The sequence below is a fragment of the Blennius ocellaris genome (genome assembly GCF_963422515.1).
Source record: "Blennius ocellaris genome assembly, chromosome: 12".
NCBI classification, from domain to species: domain Eukaryota; kingdom Metazoa; phylum Chordata; class Actinopteri; order Blenniiformes; family Blenniidae; genus Blennius; species Blennius ocellaris.
In genome coordinates this window covers 27,385,146-27,409,584 of record NC_137661.1, presented here as the reverse complement: position 1 = coordinate 27,409,584, position 24,439 = coordinate 27,385,146, and the positions used below count along the sequence as shown (strand labels likewise).

At 48.6% G+C, this 24,439-nt stretch overlaps 1 protein-coding gene across 1 annotated transcript in view; it reads right to left on the bottom strand.

Annotated features, from left to right (window-relative positions):
- Positions 1-14,532: 14,532 nt before the first annotated feature.
- The window catches only part of LOC308137585 (ephrin type-B receptor 1-B-like), a gene marked incomplete at both ends in the record, with an annotated part of 51,725 nt that continues 41,818 nt past the window's right edge, over positions 14,533-24,439 (bottom strand). Inside the window, 7 exon segments of the mRNA XM_080506337.1 lie at positions 14,533-14,644; positions 15,042-15,200; positions 15,283-15,497; positions 18,541-18,690; positions 19,511-19,658; positions 21,385-21,452; positions 23,243-23,490. Of these exon segments, the coding sequence (XP_080362463.1) occupies positions 14,533-14,644; positions 15,042-15,200; positions 15,283-15,497; positions 18,541-18,690; positions 19,511-19,658; positions 21,385-21,452; positions 23,243-23,490 (1,100 nt within the window).

Genomic DNA, 24,439 nt, shown 5'->3' with positions numbered 1-24,439 from the left:
CAAGGAGGCGCCGCCACAACGGGAGGTTCTGATTGTCGTCAACTCAGGAGGCAGAAACCATAAACCATACACCTCTGCTAGATTTAGCTGCTAGCTGCTAACCGCTAACAGGACTAGTATAAATGATGAACAGTGTGATTTACTAGACGCCACACCATCGCTAAAGGACTGCTATGCTATCACTATGCTACCCGCTATGCTAATGTTATCGCCATGATATTGCTATGCTATTGTTATGTTATTGCTATGCTACCATTATGCTATTGCTATGCTATCAGCATGTTATCAATATGCTATCACCATGATATTGCTATGCTATCAGCATGCTATCACTATGCTAATGCTATGCTATCAACATGTTATTGCTATGCTATCACCATGCTATCATTATGCTATCACCATGATATTGCTTAATTTATTAATTAATTTATTGATTAAAGGGCGACGTGAGGAGAGCAGCTCGACTCCTCCTCTAAAGTGACCTCATCACCTCGTGAGGCTTCAAGACGTTAGATAACCAAGGTGGACGCAACGACCTTGACCTTTTGACCTTGACCTTTGTCTCACTTCAGCTGGACGGGATCGCGGTTTGACGTCTGGAAGGAAACGACAGACGGAAATAAGAATTGAGGTCCTGCAGCGCTCAGTCTGTCTCTTTGTCTGACTGCTGCTCTGCTTCACTGCTTCTGACCAAGTGTATGGTGATCGCTCTCTCTCTCTCTCTCTCTCTCTCTCCTCTCTCTCTCCTCTCCTCTCCTCTCTCTCCCCTCCTCTCTCTCCCTTTCTCTGTCTCTCTCTCCCTCCCTCCCTCCTCTCTCTCTCCCTCTCCTCTCTGTCTCGTCTCCCCTCTCTCCCTCTCTCTCTCTCTCCCTCCTCTCTCTCTCCCTCTCTCTCTCTCCCTCCCTCTCCTCTCTCTCCTTTCTCTGTCTCTCTCTCTCCCTCCCTCTCTCTCTCTCTCTCCCTCTCTCCCTGTCTGTCTCTCTCCCCCCTCTCTCTCTCTCTCTCCCTCCCCCCTCTCTCTCTCTCTCCCTCTCTCGCTCTCTCTCTCCCTCTCTCTCCTCTCTTTCTCCTCTCTCTCTCCTCTCTCTCTCTCCTCTCTCTCTCTCTCCCTCTCTTTCTCCTCTCTCTCTCCTCTCTTTCTCCTCTCTCTCTCCCTCTCTCTCTCCCAATCTGTACATTCCCCCCTCTCCATCTCTCTCTCTCTCTCTCTCCCAATCTGTACATTCCCCCCTCTCCATCTCTCTCTCCCTCCCTCTCTCTCCCTCTCTCTCTCTCTCTCTCTGTCTGTCTCTCTCCCCCCTCTCTCTCTCTCTCCCCCAATCTCTACACCCCCCCCTCTCCATCTCTTGCTCTCTCTCTCTCGCTCGCCCATCAGATCGGTGTTGCTCACAGTCGGAGAGGAAGGATGTGTGAAAAGCTCACGCAGAGACAGCAACCCCCCCCGTGTGTGTGTGTGTGTGTGTGTGTGTGTGTGTGGTGTGTGTGTGTGTGTGTGTGTGTGTGTGTGTGTGTGTGTGTGTGTGTGTGTGTGTGTTGTGAATACTAAAGTGTTGGGCTCCACTCAGGACGTGAAGTCGCGGGCGGTCCAGGGTGAAGACCAGAACCCACCCGGAGTCCAGAACCTCCCGGGTCCCAGGCGTCCTCGTTACCCTGCAGGTCACATGATCCCGGCCGGCCGCTGGGGGAACATGAATAATAATAATAACAGGTCAGAGACAGAAGGCGTCTCCGTCACGTCTCCTGGAGGACAAAGAGACAAAACTTCTGGCTTCACAGTATTAAGGAAAGTATTACTGGAATACAAATACTGAGACCTCGCCCACATGACGACGCCTCCGGTAACCATGGTTACCAAGCTTGTTAAAAGCAATAGACTTATATATATATATATATATATATATTCATATACACACATATATATACACGCATTATATATATACATATATATGTATATATATATATATATATATATATATATATACACATATATATACACACATTATATATATACATATATATGTGTGTATATACATATATATATACATATATATGTGTATATATATGTGTGTGTACTTGAATATAGGTGATCTTTAAAAAAAAATTTTTTTTTTAATTTAACTTTAAATATATTTGAATTAAAAAATAAAACTACAAAATAAAAACATAACGCCACCGGCGGCGAGGAGCAGCAGCCCTCCGCCTCCCAGCAGGGGGTCTCTGGTCCTGCCCTGGTCCAGCAGGGGGTCTCTGGTCCTGCCCTGGTCCAGCAGGGGGTCTCTGGTCCTGCTCTGGTCCTGGGGAGGAGACGTGCCGCCCTTCACAGCAGGAAGCTTCGCGGACGAGAAAAATAAAAGCCTCAGTATCGAGCGAGTTCGCTTCCTGCTGCTCAGACACTTTCTTCATTTACTTTCTCTTTCAGCGCCGTTCTGCTCGGGATCGTCACCGACCAGCAGGTCTTCTCTCCACCGTCACTGCAGGACTCCCCGAGGACGCTGGTCCCTGCAGGGGGACCGGGAGACGGGGACGGCTCCAGGAGGGACGCCTGCAGAGTCCCAGACAACGAGACGCCGCCAGATGAAGAAATACGAGAGTTTCCTTTGTGAAAACTGGAAATCTGTAAGAGTCTGAGAGGCTGAGAGGCGTCTTCATCATCTCATCTTCATCATCTCGTCTTCATCATCTCATCTTCATCATCTCGTCTTCATCATCTCATCTTCATCATCTCATCTTCATCATCTCATCTTCATCAGGCTGCAGCTTCAGACACTTTCTCACCACTACACTCTACTGAGTGTAGCTCTAGTTGCCCTGGTTGCTCCTGGTTGCCCCTGGTTGCCCCTGGTTGCTCCTGGTTGCCCCTGGTTGCCCCTGGTTGCCCCTGGTTGCTCCTGGTTGCCCCTGGTTGCTCCTGGTTGCTCCTGGTTGCCCCTGGTTGCTCCTGGTTGCTCCTGGTTGCTCCTGGTTGCCCCTGGTTGCTCCTGGTTACCCCTAGTTGCTCCTGGTTGTTCCTGGTTGCCCTTGGTTACCCCTGGTTTCTCCTGGTTACCCCTGGTTGCTCCTGGTTGCCCCTGGTTGCCGATGGTTTCTCCTGGTTGCCCCTGGTTGCCTATGGTTTCTCCTGGTTGGTCCTGGTTGCCCCTGGTTGCTCCTGGTTGCTCCTGGTTGCCCCTGGTTACCCCTGGTTGCTCTGGTTGCTCCTGGTTACCCCTGGTTGCTCCTGGTTGCTCCTGGTTGCCCCTGGTTGTCCCTGGTGGCACATCTTTTAACCTTTTTTCTTGGTGACGCTCGTCAGTCACAGTTAAAGCCCTCCTCTCTCTCTCTCTCTCTCTCTCTAGTGCGCGCACACAAGCACACACACACACACACACACACACACACACACACACACACACACACACACACACACACACACACACACACACACACACACACACACACACACACACACACACACAGAGGAAGAAACACAGAGAGAATAATAGAAATACCTCTGGTCTCATGCTGAGATGAGAGAGAAAATAATGACATCTTCTGGGAGTCAGGAATGTCTCAGACACACACACACACACACACACACACACACACACACACACACACACACACACACACACACACACACACACACACACACACACACACACACTGCGTCACACATGAATAAATGTGACCCTCATGAAGAAACGTCTTTTCCAACATGATCACCAGCAGCCTGAGCCGCGGCGTCCAGTGACGCGACGCCGCCGCTCCCAGCAGGCTTTGCTAGCTCCGCCCACTCTCCCGTCGGCGAGTCCAACATGGCCGCCGGGATAATCCCACCTGCAGGACCAAGATAAGGAGTGGCTGAATGCTGGGGGATTATCTCCTGCTGGTGGAGGTGACGGAGCTGCTGGGACCTCCGTCACCTGGAGAACCGCCCGCTGGGCTGCAGGGGAGGGGAAGGGTTCTACTGCCAGGGTTCTACTGCCAGGGTTCCACTGCCAGGGTTCTACTACCAGGGTTCTACTGCCAGGGTTCCACTGCCAGGGTTCTACTGCCAGGGTTCCACTGCCAGGGTTCCACTGCCAGGGTTCCACTGCCAGGGTTCCACTTCCAAGGTTCCACTGACAGGGTTCCACGGCCAGGGTTCCACTTCCAGGACTGAAGTCCCGTCCACACCAGGAACCTGGTTCCCCTAAACCAGGCGGTTTTAGAAGCGTCAAAACAGGTTTTGTTGAACACGGGTCCCAGAGTGGGGAGATTGTAAAACCCCGGCTCCTCCTGACCTCTTTGACCTTCGACCTCCAGCAGAGGGCGCCGCCTCGTTACTGTAATGAAAACATGAAGTGGAGAAGAAGAATATTATAGTTCCTCTGCATGTGACCTGCAGCCTGCTGAGGCTTGAAATCAGATGAGGTGGAGGTCCCGGGTTAGGGTGGAGGTCCCGGATTAGGGTGGAGGACCTGGGTTAGGGTGGAGATCCTGGATTAGGGTGGAGGACCTGGGTTAGGGTGGAGATCCTGGATTAGGGTGGAGGACCTGGGTTAGGGTGGAGATCCTGGATTAGGGTGGAGGACTTGGGTTAGGGTGGAGATCCTGGATTAGGGTGGAGGACCTGGGTTAGGGTGGAGGTCCTGGGTTAGGGTGGAGGTCCCGGTTTAGGGTGGAGGTCCTGGGTTAGGGTGGAGGACCTGGATTAGGGTGGAGGACCTGGATTAGGGTGGAGGTCCTGGATTAGGGTGGAGGACCTGGATTAGGGTGGAGGTCCTGGAGTCCAGGTTAAAGCAGGGCAGCAGTTTGAAACTCTGGACTTTTTCTGTGGCCAACAGGAAACCAGAATTTACTCTGCAACTGAATGACCTTCAAGAGAGAGGAAAGAAAGGTGGAGATTGAAGGAGGAGGAGGAGTGGGAGGAGGAGGAGTGGGAGTGGGAGGAGGAGGAGGAGGCCGGGGGTTACTCTGGGAGCAGCTCAAGTCTGCCGTCGCTTTTAAAACTCTGACATGGACGTCAGTTATTCCTCTTTTATTCTGAAACACAGAAGCTTCACCTCCACCGAGGAGGTGGAGAACGAGTGAGGGTGGAGGAAGGCTATTCTGACAACATGCTGCTGAGAGGAGGAGGAGGAGGAGGAGGAGGAGGAGGAGGCTGGCACAGAGGGAAAATCTATACACTGACAAAAGGAGTGGAGTGTGTGAGAGAGAGAGAGAAAGAGAGAGAGAGAGAGAGAGAGAGAGAGAGAGAGAGAAAGTGAGAAAGAGAGAGAGAGAGACTACTAGCGAAACAGGCCTCCGTTACCGTGGAGATTCGTTGTGCTGATTCTGTCACTGAGACGTCATTTTTCTTCAAACATGACTTAAGGAAGGCGGTGAAAGGAGACGGCGCGTTGTTCCAATGTGCCCCGTTGCCATGACGACGCCAAACTGAGTCACCGCCTCCCCGTTTTCTGTGGCGGTCAAACGAGCAGATCACATAGCGATATCATAGCGATGCCATAGCGACATCATAGTGACAGCATAGTGACAGCATAGTGATATCATAGCGATAGCATTGTGATATCATAGTGATAGCATAGCGATAGCATAGTGATATCATAGCAATAGCATATCGATAGCATAGTGATAGCATAGCGATATCATAGCGAAACCATAGCGATAGCATAGTGATATCATAGCGATAGCATTGTGATAGCATAGCAATAGCACAGCTATTTCTCATGTTTCAACCAGGAAACCACAGGTTCTGGTGACGGTAATAATGTATTATTCTTTTACTGCAATTCCCATTTATACCATAATTTCATATTTGATACACAACAGTTCAGTTTTACAATCTGTAGTCTAGAAACTATTCATCTATAGATCCACACTGAAGCATTTAGAACATTTCATCAGGCCTCGTTTTCACTTATTCCACAAGCTTAAACAACAAATGTTAATGAAGACATATGAATATATTAAATGTATTATATGAAGCATGACAGGATCCAGATGTCCCGGCGGGGGACGGGGACGTCTCGTCCTCTTCAGTCTCTCAGGGAAAATCTGCTGCTGACTTAAAACCTTTTAAAGATTTTAAATCATCCCTCAGGAGAGCCGTCCTGCTCTCCGGGGCTTCACAGGCCAAATACTTCAGAAATACTTCAGAAATACTTGGAGCACCATAAATTACACACTGAAGTACTTCCTGCTAAACAAAGCACAGAGGAGCCCTGCTGCAGAATCTCCTGCTAAATTTAGTCTTCAGGGGGAAAACGAGGAAAACAAGGGGAAGCAGGAAACAGAGGAAGAGGAGGAGGAAGAGGAGGAATATAGAGGAGGGGGAGGAGGAGGAGGAGGAGGAGGAGGAGGAGGAGGAGGAGGAGGAGGATGAAAGCTAATCAGTTTCCCTGTTCATTTTACAAAAAAAAATATAAGTTGGATTTTAATCAGAAATGCTGCTTCAATTGGTTCCACTTCACTTTGTTGAGTAAATAATAATAAACCCGTTTTCATGTTATTTACTTAATGAGCCACTTGATTAATATTAACCCATTCATATTAATGGAGTGTGTGTGTGTGTGTGTGTGTGTGTGTGTGTGTGTGTGTGTGTGTGTGTGTGTGTGTGTGTGTGTGTGAAGATGACTCACCCTGCAAAACAGTCACCACACGACCCGTCATCCCTCCACTCCTCCTCTGCGTTCACCTCCTTCCGTCACCCGTCTGCCGCTGATGACGTCATCACTCCGCGCCCGCAGGAGTTTCCCTGTCATTTATTTTTTTTTTTTTAAACTTTTTTATTCCTGCCTTATGGAGTAAAAGTGAGAATTATTTAACGTGTCAAACTAAATATCGTCTTCAAATTGATTGTAAAAAAAATTACTTATTACACAAAAAAAGACGTTGAATTTATAGTGAATTTAATCATTTTAATGGGAAAATTTCATGTTCAGAAACGCAGATTAACAAAGATAAACAAACTTTTGTTCGATTTTAGCTCAACAACAACTGAACCCAACACAACACAACAACTCAACACAACACAACAACAACTCAACACAACACAACTCAACACAACTCAACAACAATTCAACAAAACTCAAGACAACACAACAACAACTCAACACAACTCAAGACAACTCAACAACTCAACACAACTCAACAACAACTCAACACAACAACAACACAACTACACAACAACAACTCAACACAACACAACAACAACTCAACACAACTCAACAACAATTCAACACAACTCAAGACAACAACTCAACACAAGTCAACACAACAACAACACAACTACACAACAACAACTCAACACAACAACAACACAACAACAACTCAACACAACAACAACTCAACACAACTCAACACAACAACAACTCAACACAACTCAACAACAATTCAACACAACTCAAGACAACAACTCAACACAACTCAACAACAACTCAACACAAGTCAACACAAAGAAAATCTTAATTTAATCACTTTTTTTCCCAATCCATTGTTTTTTAATGATCTAGTTTGTTCTATAACTGGAGCTTTTACACTGAAATACAGCGTTTCTTTACTCTGGTTCCACATTCTGTTTTACTGCTTTTTAAAACATTTCTGCTCCTTTTAAGTGACGACGAACGTCAGCGAACGTCAGCGAACGTCAGCGAACGTCAGCGAACGTCAGCCGTTAGCGAGGTTTTGATCAGCTTCACCTTCAGCCGATCAACTGAATTGATCGTTAAACAAAACCGGGAATTCTTCACTTCATCAGAATCACATTTATTCCTCCATCTTCAACTCGTTAGCTCTTAGCATTTAGCTCTTAGCATTTAGCTCCTGTGTTGCTGGGCGACTCTGCATTTCTCTCCAATCAAGCGACTGGAGCTGTGATTCAGTTTCCTCTCCGCCTCGTTGGGATTCGTCTCTTCATCGGTGTTAAACGACTCCGGGCTGCGTCGTCTCAGCTCGTCTTCGTCGCTCGTAAACTTCGCCGTTCATCAACAAGGCGACACGCTCGCTAGCGCGAGTCTCTCTCACGTTCAGACGACACACCGTCGAAAACCCCCGGTGATTAATTCAGTCCGCCGGCGTGAAGAAGGAAAGTCGTTACGACGTTTTATTACCGGTTTTTTATTACTGTTGAGAATCTAGACGTCGTTAGTGATGTACTGAGAGAATCTGGAGCCTCGGGGACGTTTAGCTTAACTCACCGTGAAGACTGAACAAAGACTACTGAGGAGTGTGTTAGTGGCCTGAACACCTGAACACCTGAACACTGAACATCTGAACATCTGAACTCTGAACATCTGAACTCTGAACATCTGAACACTGAACATCTGAACATCTGAACTCTGAACATCTGAACATCTGAACATCTGAACACCTGAACATCTGAACACACCTCAGTTAAAAACAAGCTCCTGGTTTCTTTCATTACTTTTCAAACGGCGTCTCTCTGGAACGTCCAGATGCAAAATACAGAACCTCCAACATCTGTGTCATCCTGGTGCAGCACCAGGTGTGTGTGTGTGTGTGTGTGTGTGTGTGTGTGTGTGTGTGTGTGTGTGTGTGTGTGTGTGTGTGTGTGTGTGTGTGTGTCCTGCAAGTTCATTCTCGCTGTTAATCTGCTAATCTGGTTTTAGATTAAATTAAAGAAATCCAAGTTCACTTCCTGTTTTTGAGTCCGAGTCGAGTTGTTGTGTTGAGTTGTTGTGTTGTTGTTGTGTTGAGTCGGGACACAAAGCAGTGAGAAAAGCCAAACAAGTTTTTGTACAAGATGTAGAACCTGGTTCTCAGAAGAATGTGGAGCTTCAGATGTAGAACTCTCAGAAGACGTAGAGCTTCAGATGTAGAACCTGGCTCTCAGAAGACCTAGAGCTTCAGATGTAGAACTCTCAGAAGACGTAGAGCTTCAGATGTAGAACCTGGCTCTCAGAAGACCTAGAGCTTCAGATGTAGAACCTGGTTCTCAGAAGACGTAGAGCTTCACATGTAGAACCCAACTCCTTCAGTTTTTCTCAGTGGAAAAGTGATAAATAAAGAAAAGAGAGTTTTCTGTTGTTCCATATTTTTTACTTCCGTTTCTTCTCATTCAGTCACTGGAAGTTCAACATTCTGATATAAAAACAAACACAAAGTTCAGTCAGTCTCAGACTTTTCATCACGATGAGGACATGAAGTCACTGGAGCTTCAGACGGCCACAGTCACGAGTACCAGCGAGTACCAGCGAGTTCAAAATACTTCATGGTACTTTTAATATTTTGGTTTGATGTGCAGTTTGTCACTCTGGATGAAGTTAAACACAAACATAAATCACCAATAAATCTACACCAACACTTGTATTTGGTTGTTTAGGAGATAAACCCAGACACCGTTTACTCTGCACTATGGAGGAGTGGTCAGTGTGTCACTATGGAGGAGTGGGAGTGGTCAGTGTGTGACTATGGAGGAGTGGTCAGTGTGTCACTATGGAGGAGTGGTCAGTGTGTGACTATGGAGGAGTGGTCAGTGTGTCACTATGGAGGAATGGTCAGTGTGTGACTATGGAGGAGTGGTCAGTGTTTGACTATGGAGGAGTGGTCAGTGTGTGACTATGGAGGAGTGGTCAGTGTGACTATGGAAGAGTGGGAGTGGTCAGTGTCTGACTATGGAGGAGTGGCCGGTGTGTGACTGTGGAGGAGTGGTCAGTGTGACTATGGAAGAGTGGGAGTGGTTAGTGTGTGACTATGGAGGAGTGGTCAGTGTGTGACTATGGAGGAGTGGTCAGTGTGACTATGGAGGAGTGGTCAGTGTGTCACTATGGAGGAGTGGTAAGTGTGTCACTATGGAGGAGTGGTCAGTGTGTGACTATGGAGGAGTGGTCAGTGTTGTCCTCTTCAGTGAGGGGGCGGAGCTACATGTCCGTGCTGTGGAGGGGTTTTCTCCATAGTGCTGCACATTTCTTCCACGGGGCTGAACGAGTGAACAGAGTGTCGTCATGCAGACGGTGGAACTGCTCCTGTAAACATCAATATGACAGGTGGAACACAGGTGGCGCTGGAGAGCCGGCGGCAGGAGGCCTCCAGGCGTTTCAGTTCAATGAACATAGACATAAAACACTAGATGCCTCAAATTGCCACACGTGATGTGGCGACAGCGCCGCCATCTTGGATAGGTCTCCCACTCGCGCTAAACACAAAGATCCCAGGCTAGAAAATCCACCAAAACATTCGTATCTCACTCGCTATTCCACGTAGCAACACAAGTAGTACCTCATTTTAAAGCTGAGGGAAAGCTCTATCCTGAGGAAAGCTCATGGGAAAATAATTGGGAGGGGGAAAAAAAAAATCTACGAATGTTTTTGTTGATTTTCTAGCCTGGGATCTATAGGTTTAGAATGAGCAGGTGACCTATCCAAGATGGCGGCGCTGTAGGCACGTAGCGTCAACAGGCACTGATGGGCTGTGTAGCATCTAGTGTTTTATATCTATGGGGATGAAAACTGAATATTGTTTTTTAAAGAAAACGTCCTGGGTGTGGAATGGGTTCGCTCCTGTTGGTTTCCCGTTCTCTCGCAGTGAAACGAGTTTTGTGAAGTACTTTGGTGAGTAAAACTTCGCCTCCGCGAAGGACTGATGCTCAAACAAAAACTCACAGCGACGTTGTCCCTGAGATTCTGTGCGGTGGACCGGTCCTGTCCAAACTGAGACGTCACAAAACAAACACGACAGCCGCTGGACCTTCCTTCTTCCTCGTTTTTTTTTTTTTTCATCCTCACGAACACGAGACGGCAAAACTCACTGGATGAACGTTCACACTCACATTGTTCAAAATAAGAAAATCCCGGGAAGCAAAAATAGACACGTTACTTTTTTTTTTTTTTTTTTTGATTTCCTACAAATGTTAAACAACGCAAAAAAAAGAACGTTTGTTTGTTTGGCCGTCGTTGATTATTTGTTGAGAGATTTGCTGTGTCATTTGTTTAATTAAACCCCAGATTTTAATACAACATGTATTTACAGTAAACGATTCCTCTGGTCCACCCAGACTTCCTGTTGAGACGCCCAATAAGGCCCCGTTTCCACGACGACGGCTTCTCCACTGTGGGGGTGGGGGGGGGGTGCGTGTCCACAACGACAGCGTTCTGATTTGCTGTGATGTTTTTTATTAACATAGATATGAAACAGTAGATGCCTCACGGCGACGCCTGTGACGTGCCGACAGCGCCGCCATCTTGGAGAGGTCTGGAAAATTCACAAAAGCATCTGTAGCTCGCGTGCTAGTCTATCTCACAGCACAAATAATACCTAATTTTAAAGCTGAGCTCTAAACCGTGGAAACCCCATGGGAAAAATTATTGGGAGGGCGTAGAGCTTTTGCTCAGCTTTAAAATTAGGTATTACTTGTGTTGCTACGTGGACTAGTGCGCAAGCTAACAATGTTTTTGTGGATTTTCTAGCCTGGGCTCTTTATGGTTAGCTCCAGCGGGAGACCTCTCCAAGATGGCGGCGCCGTAGGCTCGTCGTGTCAACAGGCGCTGCATCTAGTGTTATATATCTATGACTGGTGGTCGTCTTCTAGTTTTATCCTCCATATCAGTGGTTTAATAGTCGAGACTCTCTGATGGATCCGATTCCTGAAACGTCGCTTCTCTACATTTTCTCCACGTTTTCTTCTCTGCACACACACGTCTGTGGTTTTCCTGACAGAAACGAGCCACAGCGCCCCCCCGTGACCCGGCAGACCAACTGCACGGGTGTCAGAGTGTCCTGCCGCCGCCGCGGAAAAGCTTTTCTTTATGGGATTAGGCGTCGTCAGGAGAAACGTTGTCATGGAAACGGGGCCTCAGCCTCCTTGGGACGGGCGGACCGAGATGCGCGGAGATGTAAAATGCCGGCGGAGCCCTCAATGTCACCACGTTCATGAATAAAAAGAGGCTGCGGGGGCGTGGAGCCGCGGCGACACGAACACAAAACAACCAAACACACACTCGCTTTAAATCCCGGCGTCCGGGCCGGAGCCGCTGGCCGCTAATCCTCGGGCCGCGGTGGAGCGGCAGCGTATCTGGGGCTGGAGGGCGGAGCCACGCCCGCCGTTGTTTGGCGGCCGGTAATCGGCTCAGCGGCCAGATGAGGATCCCGGCAGGCGGATTTATCCCGGCACGTCTGGAGAGGAACGGCCCAGTGCAGGAAACGTGCCGACGGAGACGCCTGCTTGACCCTGGAACATCTGGCGGTTCCTTCGTTCCGCCGCGGAGCGACGGGACTCATCAGGGCCCTCGATCGGGGGAAACGGTCAGAGCGGACCGTCGCCACGGCGACGAGGCGCCCGGCAAGTCAGTGAAGTGAGAGAACCGGGGGAAGCACAAAGGAACACAAAGGAACGCACGGCAGCCAAGTACTGCAAATGAGATTTGCTCCAAGCGTGTGCAGAAAGTGAACGCTGAGTTTATGGTTGTTTTATACATTGAAATTAAAGTTCTCCTCTCCTCCTCCTCCTCCTCCTCCTTCTTCACCTCCTCCTCCTCTTCCTCATCCTTCTTCTTCACCTCCTCCTGGTCTGGTCGGTCCAGAAACCTCATATTCAAAGTTTATTTCTCTCCCTTGATTCTCCCTCCATTAGAACATCAGATCCCAGGAGCTGCATTCAGAATCTGCTGTGTCTGTGTGAGCTGGACTGGCTCCGCCCACACACACGCCCATCTATGGGAAGAGGAGGAGAAGTACTTCCTCTTGTGGCGCCATGTGCCAGAGCAGAGCTGCCTGATGGTTGGAGGAGTCAAAGGGGGGAGGAGCCTACCTTGATTGCGATTGGCTGAACCCCCGATGACACTATATAGAGTTCGATTTCTGATTGGCTGCTTGGAGCAACACACTTTTTAAAAGAGAGAGAGGGAAGACACACTGTCTTCACTTCTGGGGCGTCGTTCCAGGTCTGGAGACGACTCGTTCTGCCGGAGAACCTTCAGGAAGGAGATTTTATGTAATGTTTTAATCCTCGACTCAGCGGCATCAGAAGAACAAACAACAGAAGAGTAAAATCAGTGTTTAAGTACTTCAGAGTTCCAGGACGAGTCCAGAGGGTAAAAGTCTCAGACGGTCCAGTGACACCTTCGGAACGAAACTCCCCCGTATGATAATACGTACAAACTCTTCAATGTGAAGATAGATTCCAGCTGTTGGCCGACGTCTGGCCAACTGCAGACGACCTGCCGGGGCTTCGTGCTCCGCAGACGACCAGGAGAACTCATCAGGCCGAGGACTGGGTGGTTCCTCCTCAGGAACCTCCTCCAGTCAGACCACGCCGCTTCAGTTCAGGATTGTTGAAACAGCAGTTGTGTCGGAACACCTGAACCTCTGGCAGGAGGAACACCTGAACCTCTGGTAGGAGGAACACCTGAACCTCCTTCAGGAGGAACACCTGAACCTCCGGTAAGAGGAACACCTGATCCTCCTTCAGGAGGAACACCTGAACCTCCGGTAGGAGGAACACCTGAACCTCCTTCAGGAGGAACACCTGAACCTCCGGTAAGAGGAACACCTGAACCCCCGGTAGGAGGAACACCTGAACCTCCGGTAGGAGGAACACCTGAACCTCCGGCAGGAGGAACACCTGAACCTCTGGCAGGAGGAACACCTGAACCCCCGGCAGGAGGAACACCTGAACCTCCGGCAGGAGGAACACCTGAACCTCCTTCAGGAGGAACACCTGAACCTCCGACAGGAGGAACACCTGAACCTCTGGCAGGAGGAACACCTGAACCCCCAGCAGGAGGAACACCTGAACCTCCAGTAGGAGGAACACCTGAACCTCCTTCAGGAGGAACACCTGAACCCCCGGTAGGAGGAACACCTGAACCTCCTTCAGGAGGAACACCTGAACCTCCGGTAAGAGGAACACCTGATCCTCCTTCAGGAGGAACACCTGAACCTCCGGTAAGAGGAACACCTGATCCTCCTTCAGGAGGAACACCTGTACCTCCGGTAGGAGGAACACCTGAACCTCCTTCAGGAGGAACACCTGAACCTCCGGTAAGAGGAACACCTGAACCCCCGGTAGGAGGAACACCTGAACCTCCGGCAGGAGGAACACCTGAACCTCCTTCAGGAGGAACACCTGAACCTCCGACAGGAGGAACACCTGAACCTCTGGCAGGAGGAACACCTGAACCCCCAGCAGGAGGAACACCTGAACCTCCAGTAGGAGGAACACCTGAACCTCCTTCAGGAGGAACACCTGAACCCCCGGTAGGAGGAACACCTGAACCTCTGGCAGGAGGAACACCTGAACCTCCGGTGAGAGGAACACCTGAACCCCCGGTAGGAGGAACACCTGAACCTCCTTCAGGAGGAACACCTGAACCTCTGGCAGGAGGAACACCTGAACCTCTGGTAGGAGGAACACCTGAACCTCCTTCAGGAGGAACACCTGAACCTCCGGTAAGAGGAACACCTGAACCTCCTTCAGGAGGAACACCTGAACCTCCTGCAGGAGCTGAAGCGTGACGAGACCAGGCTGAAGGAGGGACGTCTCTTGAAGACGAGTTGAGTGTTTGACGTTTCCCAGAAGCAGTAAACTGGAGCTTGAAGGTCAAACCCTCCCGGCTACACGGACTCGGTGGGGGACTGGTCGTCCAGCGTGGGCCTCATGGACTCTACGCTGCTCAGGATCTTCTTCTGGTGTCCAGCCAGGGACACGCCCATCCTCTGCAGGTCCCTGGGAACAAAAGACAGCAGCTTGTTGAAACAGTCACTGAACAGAAGAACCGACCACTGGGGCGGCGGTCCCGGTAGTACCCTTCAGTCCTGAGCCCATACGGTACCCGTACCTGGGAATCCATACGGAACCCAACGGTACCCCAGTTGTGGTACCTTTGTGTGTTTATCTGGCAATAAAACTTCATTTAACTATAAAATCTCATCCAATGTATCAACAATACATCAAAACAACATCCAGCTGCTTGAGTCGTGACGTCACAGTAAACATCTGGAGCTGAACTAGGGTCAGATTAGAGGTTTTCCTTCATCAGCGTAAATAATCCGGGGGATTTTAAGAGACGACAGGAGACGCGGGGAGGGGGGGGGGGGGCGACGGCGCCGCCCGGTGGACGTACTCTGCGGTGATGTGGGTGACGAGGGGCAGGGAGGTGAAGCCCGAGCCCAGGAAGGAGTCCCGGTACTGGCTCATCTTAAGCGCTGCCAGCCAGTCCTCCACCGAGCTCAGCCGGCTCAGGTCCGGGGCGCCGCGGTCCAGCAGGGGGTGCTGAGGGGGGCTGCAGAGAGCAGGGACGACAACGGTGAGGCCCGGTGGGCGGAGCCAGTGCATGCAAGGTGAAGAGGTGTGTGGCCGCTGACCCGGGCACCATGTTGCCGTAGCCGCCGCCGCCGCCGCCGCCGGCCTTCAGGGACGCCGGGTTGCGGATCATCTTGTCCAACATGCTGACGAGGTCCGGGAAGCGGGGGCGGGCGCTCCGGTCCTTCTGCCAGCAGTCCAGCATCAGCTGGTGCAGCACCAGGGGGCAGTCCATCGGGGGCGGCAGCCGGAAGTCCTGCTCGATGGCGTTGATCACCTGGAGGGGGAGACATGGAAACATGGAAACATGGAAACGCTCTGGTGTTTTCTAGACGTCGCCGGGTTGCCAGATCTGACTCACTGTTCCAGTAGAACCAAACCTCAGACCTCCGCCATGTTTACACCATAAAACTATTATTATTTGTCATCAAGCTCAAGCCACTGACACACTAACTCACTTTAAACTACATAAAGTAAAGTGGCTCCTCAACGGGGGGATACCCTCCATATCTGGCAACACGGGTCCGAGACAGACTCTAGACGACACGAGGAGGAGGGAAGGAGGATTTGAACATTTTAGTGACGATCATCTGTTGGGAAAAAGATGAGGTAAGGCCTGGCAGGTGAACTACATGTCCTGAAGCCTCGTGTTGAGACGAGTTCATAGTGACGAGTTCATAGAGACGAGTTCGTAGAGACGAGTTCATAGAGACGAGTTCATAGTGATGAGTTCGTAGAGACGAGTTCGTAGAGACGAGTTCATAGTGACGAGTTCATAGTGATGAGTTCGTAGAGACGAGTTCGTAGAGACGAGTTCATAGTGACGAGTTCATAGTGACGAGTTCATAGAGACGAGTTCGTAGAGACGAGTTCATAGTGACGAGTTCATAGTGACGAGTTCATAGAGACGAGTTCGTAGAGACGAGTTCATAGAGACGAGTTCATAGTGATGAGTTCGTAGAGACGAGTTCGTAGAGACGAGTTCATAGTGACGAGTTCATAGAGACGAGTTCGTAGAGACGAGTTCATAGTGACGAGTTCATAGTGACGAGTTCATAGAGACGAGTTCATAGTGACGAGTTCATAGTGATGAGTTCATAGAGACGAGTTCATAGTGACGAGTTCATAGTGACGAGTTCATAGTGACGAGTTCATAGAGACGAGTTCATAGTGACGAGTTCATAGAGACGAGTTCATAGAGACGAGTTCATAGAGACGAGTTCATAGAGACGAGTTCATAGTGACGAGTTCATAGAGACGAGTTCATAGTGACGAGTTCATAGAGACGAGTTCATAGTGACGAGTTCATAGAGACGAGTTCATAGTGACGAGTTCATAGAGACGAGTTCATAGTGACGAGTTCATAGTGACGAGTTCATAGAGACGAGTTCCGAGAGACGAGTTCCGAGAGACGAGTTCCGAGAGACGAGTTCATAGAGACGAGTTGACGGAGGTTATTGGAGGCCGTGGAGAGAAAATATGGTTTTCTCAAGGTTGTGGCCTCAGTTCACCTGCAGAGCGCCTGGTTTCTCCACCTGCTGAACTCCACCTGCTGAACTCCACCTGCTGAACTCCACCTGCTGAACTCCACCTGCTGAACTCCACCTGACCTCGACACGCTTCTGCTGCTTTGAGCAGCAGATTGACTCTGAGCGCCGCCGTCAATCACGACATCACAGGTTCCTTTTATGATTAATTCATGTTCAACACGCACCTGCAGAGGAACCGCTGACAGTCCCACCACACCGGCTCTTTGAAATCCTGTGTGTGTGTGTGTGTGTGTGTGTGTGTGTGTGTGTGGTTTGGCTGGGAGTGTGCGATTCATGCATAGTTAATGCCCCTGCAAACCCTCGTTAGCTATAGCAGCGACACACACACACACACACACACACACACACACACACACACACACACACACACACACACACACACACACACACACACACACACACACACACACACACACACACACACACACACACACACACACGCACACACACACCATAATAAATCGTTCTCTGTCACTATTCTGACTCTGCTGCTGCTTCTGTTGCTCAGAAGCGACGGTGGGGATTTGGAGTGGGGCGGTGGGGGGGTGGGGGTGGTGGTGGGGGTGAGGGGTGGGGGTGAGGGGTGGGGGGGTTAAAAAAGAAAGGTGGATAGCTGTGCGGATGTAGAAGGCAAGAAGGGGAAATCTTAAACGGCGCTCTGTGGACAAAAATGAAACCCGTCGTCAGCAGAACCCCTGGTTTCCTGGTGAAAACGTGATTCTTGGTGTCGGACGTCAGTCGAAACTGAACATCTGGAGTTTGAACGTTTTTTTTTTCCTTTGAGCTCTTTGTTAAACCAGAATCGCCCACAAGGGGGCGCCGCCACCAGAACGGGAGGTTCTGATTGTCGTCAACTCAGGAGGCTGAAATCATGAACCACCTCTGCTAGATTTAGCTGCTAGCTGCTAACCGCTAACAGGACTAGTAAAAACGTTGAACCATGTGATTTATAAATGAGCCTGTATTTCCTTTTAAACCTCCAGGGGGCGCTGCTCTGCTGCTGGACGTTAGTAGATGCTACACTATCGCTTTTATTTTTATTTTTTAATGTGAGCAAAGGACTGCTATGCTATGTTATCGCTATGCTATGACTGGCAGTTCCTGCAGCCAATCAACACCCTACTTCCTACTTCCTACTTCCTACTTCCTACTTCCTACTACAGACGAGAGAATAGCAGCTGATGACGCCTTCAGTCTATCAGTTAGCTGCTTTATGTCCTCAATGCTAAATGTTCTTAAAAAGAGAAAAAATAAGAAAGAGATTCATGAACGGACGGCAGGAAGTGGAGGATTGAGGTAAACGACTGACAGGATTAGACATCGTAACTTAAACCCTCAGGTGTAAACTGGAAGATTGAATATTCAGCACTGAGACACGGGAAAAAATTGTGTTTTCCTGAAAAATCTATGAGAAAATAAAAGGCTCTTAACATCGTGATGGAGGGATGTTAAGAGGAGGATGGAGGGATGTTAGGAGGAGGATGGAGGGATGCTAAGAGGAGGATGGAGGGATGCTAAGAGGAGGATGGAGGGATAGAAACGCTGCAGTGAACTGAACACTGGGAAGGTTGTTGGAGTAAAGTCAGGAAAATTAAATATTCAATGAAGAAGAAGAAAAAACAATCCTGGTACACACACACACACACACACACACACACACACACACACACACACACACACACACACACACACACACACACACACACACACACACACACACACACACACACACACACACACACACACACACACACACGGTCGGTGACTCACATCCTGGTTGCTCATGTCCCAATATGGCCGCTCTCCGTATGACATCACCTCCCAGGTGACGATGCCGTAGCTCCACACGTCTGAGGCGGAGGTGAACTTCCTGTAGGCGATGGCCTCCGGCGCCGTCCACCGCACCGGGATCTTCCCCCCCTGGGGGAGGACAGACGGGAGGTCAACTGTCCGTCGGAGTGACCAATCGTCGTCCGGCGGCTTCAACTGAGTGAAGTTTTCTTTGTTGTCGCCGGGCAGTTTTAAAAACTCAACTGAAACACTGAGACATGGGAGCTGCTGACTGTGGGAACGAGCGAGAGATAGCCTAGCGATAGCGTTGCAATAGTGGTGCATAGTGTAGCGATAGCATAGCGATAGCATAGCGATAGCATAGCGATAGCATAGCGATAGCATAGCGATAGCCTAGCGATAGCGTTGCGATAGTGTAGCATAGTGTAGCGATCATGTAGCAATAGTGTAGCTATAGCATAGCGATAGCCTCATGATAGCATAGCGATAGTGTAGCAATAGTGTAGCGATAGCCTACCGATAGCATAGTGATAGTGTAGCAATAGTGTAGCGATGGCATAGCAATAGCCTAGCGATAGCATGCGATAGCATAATGATAGCATAGCAATAGCATAGCGATAGCATAACACTAGCATAGTGATCGCGTAGCAATGGCATAGCAATGGCATAGCAATAGCGTAGCACTAGCATAGCGATAGCATAGCAATAGCATAGCAATAGCATAATGATAGCATAGCGATAGCATAGCACTAGCATAACGATAGCATCCTCTCAGGTTGTGAGAGGATGCTATCGGATGAAAAAGGGTCAGAATAAAACTCTACGATTGATTTTTACTTTGTGATGAATGATAAGAATTGATTCAAAGGCGATTTAAGTGAGACTGGAGACGTGAGGGTGTGTGTGTGTGTGTGTGTGTGTGTGTGTGTGTGTGTGGTGTAGTTCTTGCCAGGGAGCTGGTGTAGGTGGGGTCCGAGGCGTCCTCCTCCAGGTACCGAGACAAGCCGAAGTCGGACACTTTACACACCAGGTTGCTGTTCACCAGGATGTTCCGGGCCGCCAGGTCTCGGTGGACGTAACTCATCTCCGCCAGGTACCTGCAACAGCAGCGGGATTTACTGTGTGGAGGCGTGTTATCTGTCGCCAGACGCCCAGGCTGCTGCTGCTGCAGGGAGGTAATGGGATTTAGAGTGTTTACTGTGTGTGTGTGTGTGTGTGTGTGTGTGTGTGTGTGTGTGTGTGTTTGTGTGTGTTATCGGTGTCAGCTGTTCTGATAAAACAGGAATGGGATTTAGTGTTTGTGTATATGTACATCCTTTTATGTTAACACACACACACCAATAAAACACAGATAGGGATCTACTTTGTGTGTGTGTGTGTGTGTGTGTGTGTGTGTGTGTGTGTGTGTGTGTGTGTGTGTGTGTGTGTGTGTGTGTGTGTGTGTGAAAGCAACGCTTAAATCTGCCATGCAGACAAGTTAAGGATCCATTAAGTTGAATAAGTAAGTGGGTATTAATCTGGAAAGCGCAGCAGAGTTTGTGTTTGTGTGTCTTGCAGGAGGCGGGGTAAAGGTGGAGTTAAGGTGGAGTTAAGGTGGAGCTAAGGTGGAGTTAAGGTGGCGTTAAGGCAGAGTTAAGGTGGAGTTAAGGTGGAGTTAAGGCAGAGTTAAGGTGGAGTTAAGGTGGAGTTAAGGCAGAGTTAAGGTGGAGTTAAGGCAGAGTTAAGGTGGAGTTAAGGTGGAGTTAAGGCAGAGTTAAAGTTATCTCGGTGGCGCTGCACGAAACGTCATGAAACATCTGAGGTCGTCACAGAGAAACTTCACGTCGCTGAGGGATTTGAAAAAACTTTACTTGAGTCTGCAAACTGAGAGTTGTTGTACTGAGAGTTGTTGTGTTGGGTTGTGTTGCTATGTTGAGTTGAGTTGCAATGTTGAGTTGTGTTGAGTTGTGTTGCTATGTTGAGTTGAGTTGCAATGTTGAGTTGTGTTGAGTTGTGTTGCTATGTTGAGTTGTGTTGCTATGTTGAGTTGTGTTGAGTTGTGTTGCTATGTTGAGTTGTGTTGCCATGTTGAGTTGTGTTGAGTCGTGTTGAGTTTTGTTGACTTGTGTTGAGTTGAGTTGTGTTGAGTTGAATTGTGTTGTGTTGAGTTGTGTTGTGTTGACTTGTGTTGTGTTGACTTGTGTTGTGTTGACTTGTGTTGAGTTGAGTTGAGTTGTGTTGTGTTGAGTTGTGTTGAGTTGACTTGTGTTGAGTTGTGTTGTGTTGAGTTGACTTGTGTTGAGTTGTGTTGACTTGTGTTGAGTTGAGTTGAGTTGTGTTGTGTTGAGTTGTGTTGCTATGTTGAGTTGAGTTGCAATGTTGAGTTGTGTTGAGTTGTGTTGAGTTGTGTTGCTATGTTGAGTTAAGTTGCAATGTTGAGTTGTGTTGAGTTGTGTTGCTATGTTGAGTTGAGTTGCAATGTTGAGTTGTGTTGAGTTGTGTTGCTATGTTGAGTTGAGTTGCTATGTTGAGTTGTGTTGCTATGTTGAGTTGTGTTGCTATGTTGAGTTGTGTTGAGTTGTGTTGCTATGTTGAGTTGTGTTGAGTTGTGTTGTGTTGACTTGTGTTGAGTTGAGTTGTGTTGAGTTGTGTTGTGTTGAGTTGTGTTGACTTGTGTTGAGTTGAGTTGTGTTGAGTTGTGTTGAGTTGTGTTGTGTTGTGTTGACTTGTGTTGAGTTGAGTTGTGTTGAGTTGTGTTGAGTTGTGTTGTGGTGAGTTGAGTTGTGTTGAGTTGTGTTGTGTTGAGTTGTGTTGTGTTGTGTTGAGTTGTGTTGAGTTGAGCACCTCATTCCAGACGTGATGCCTCTCAGCATCCCGACCAGCTGGATCACTGGGAACTGGCCGTCGTTTTGCTGGAGGACCAGAGGGGGCGACAGAGAGTCAGTTCTGCTTCCACATCCACACTCAACAAGGACATGATGAATGTCAATCAGAACCACTATATAAATATATTTATATTTATATAGTGGTATAACATTTGATATATGTAAAAAAAATTTATGTGAATTTCTCTGTAGTGTATAAATAGTTGACCGATTATGACACACAGAAAATTATACGAGAAATATAACAAGTGACGTGTGTCTTTGATTGAAAATATTGTGTACGATGGAAAACTGTTGATTGAAATGTTGTTATATTGTTTTATCTCCTCATAAACACATTTGAAAATAAATAAAACAAACATGCTGATTTTTGAGCCTCATTGGCTCCCATAGTCCGGAGAGAATTATTTATTAGTATTTATGTCTTTACAAGTAGGTCAAAGTGTGTGTGTGTGTGTGTGTGTGTGTGTGTGTGTGTGTGTGTGTGTGTATTCTAATTCACTTTGCCCATCAAACAGGGCCTTTGATGCTCCTCTAGTCTGACCCTCTGCAGGCGGAAAGGAAATGTTCTTCCAGGTACACACACACACACACACACACACACACACACACACACACACACACACACACACACACACACACACACACACACACACACACACACACACACACACACACACACACACACACACACCAGGACAGTCACTGGGTGATTGGTGGGTGAAGGTTCACGCCGTGAGGATCGAACATCAAAGACTTTGTCTTTCTGCTTTTAGAGACGCCGCCGACGGAGGGCAGGATGAAAGAGATGGACGGAATGACAAGATGGCAGGAAGGAAGAGAGAGAGAGAGAGAGAGAGAGAGAGAGAGAGAGAGAGAGAGAGAGAGAGAGAGAGAGAGAGAGAGAGAGAGAGAGAGCTGCCAGTTCCTCCGTCTCTTCGTCTCGTCCTGTCTGGACCAGAGACCATGTGATCATGGAGACATTCAGTCCTTACCTCTGTCAACCACGACCTTATGGCGCGGTTACACTTGTACCTACTCAACCTTACTCAGCCTTACTCGCTTCTATTCAGCCTTACTCGCTTCTACTTAGCCTTACTCGCTTCTATTCAGCCTTACTCACTTCTATTCAGCCTTACTCGCTTCTACTTAGCCTTACTCACTTCTATTCAGCCTTACTCGCTTCTACTTAGCCTTACTCAGCCTTACTCGCCTCTACTCAGCCTTACTCGCCTCTATTCAGCCTTACTCGCTTCTACTTAGCCTTACTCACTTCTATTCAGCCTTACTCACTTCTACTTAGCCTTACTCAGCCTTACTCGCCTCTACTCAGCCTTACTCGCCTCTATTCAGCCTTACTCGCTTCTACTTAGCCTTACTCATCCTTACTCGCCTCTACTCAGCCTTACTCGCCTCTATTCAGCCTTACTCGCCTCTACTTAGCCTTACTCACTTCTATTCAGCCATACTCGCTTCTACTTAGCCTTACTCACTTCTATTCAGCCTTACTCACTTCTACTCAGCCTTACTCGCCTCTACTCAGCCTTACTCGCCTCTATTCAGCCTTACTCGCTTCTACTTAGCCTTACTCATCCTTACTCGCTTCTACTCAGCCTTACTCGCTTCTATTCAGCCTTTCTCGCCTCTACTTAGCCTTACTCGCTTCTACTCAGCCTTACTCACCTCTGTGTTTTTCCATTACAACACAGGACCCCAGAGTGGGCGGAGTCATCAGAGCCCTGTCCCAGTAACCCCTCCCCCCCCCCCCAGAGGTAAAGAGAAAGAGAAAGAAGTGCGAGGCCACGCGAGTCGTTTACCCGGAGGAAGGAGTCCAGGGCGCCGTTCTCCATGAACTCGGTGATGATCATGGTGGGCCGGCTCTTGGTGACCACGCCCTCCAGCCGGATGATGTTGGGCTGGTCGAACTGGCCCATGATGGACGCCTCCGACAGGAAGTCCCGCCTCTGCCTCTCCGAGTAGCCCGCCTTCAGCGTCTTGATGGCCACGGGCAGTTCCTTCTTCCCCATGGGCTTCAGGCGCCCCTTGTACACCTCGCCGAACTCGCCTGGGGGGGGAAAGGGGGGGTCAGGGGGGGAGGGGCATGAAACCACTTTAAGAAATTAAACGCCACGATAGTACTTTTAAACAGCCGGTGAATAGAGAGCCCCCTAGTGGTGGAAACTATAGTACTTTTAAACAGCTGGTGAATAGAGAGCCCCCTAGTGGTGAAACTATTGTATTTTAAACAGCTAGTGAATAGAGAGCCCCCTAGTGGTGGAAACTATAGCACTTTTAAACAGCGAGTGAATAGAGAGCCCCCTAGTGGTGGAAACTATAGCACTTTTAAACAGCTAGTGAACAGAGAGCCCCCTAGTGGTGGAAACTATAGCACTTTTAAACAGCTAGTGAACAGAGAGCCCCCTAGTGGTGGAAACTATAGCACTTTTAAACAGCGAGTGAATAGAGAGCCCCCTAGTGGTGGAAACTATAGCACTTTTAAACAGCTAGTGAATAGAGAGCCCCCTAGTGGTGGAAACTATAGCACTTTTAAACAGCTAGTGAACAGAGAGCCCCCTAGTGGTGGAAACTATAGTACTTTTAAACAGCTAGTGAATAGAGAGCCCCCTAGTGGTGGAAACTATAGCACTTTTAAACAGCTAGTGAATAGAGAGCCCCCTAGTGGTGGAAACTATAGCACTTTTAAACAGCTAGTGAACAGAGAGCCCCCTAGTGGTGGAAACTATAGTACTTTTAAACAGCTAGTGAATAGAGAGCCCCCTAGTGGTGGAAAGTATAGTACTGGTACACATGCCAGGCTGACAGGGGGCGCTGTAGCGGGACCAGTCCTACATGCGGTCTTATTAAAGAGATGAGCATCTGAAGCGTCTGTGTGAATTCGTGATATTAAAGTGCTCTTTATATAAATATATATATTCATATATGATATCCATTATAGACTTTAGTGGAGTTTCTAATGCAGCTGAAACTTTCATCCTTTCATCCTTTCATCCTGT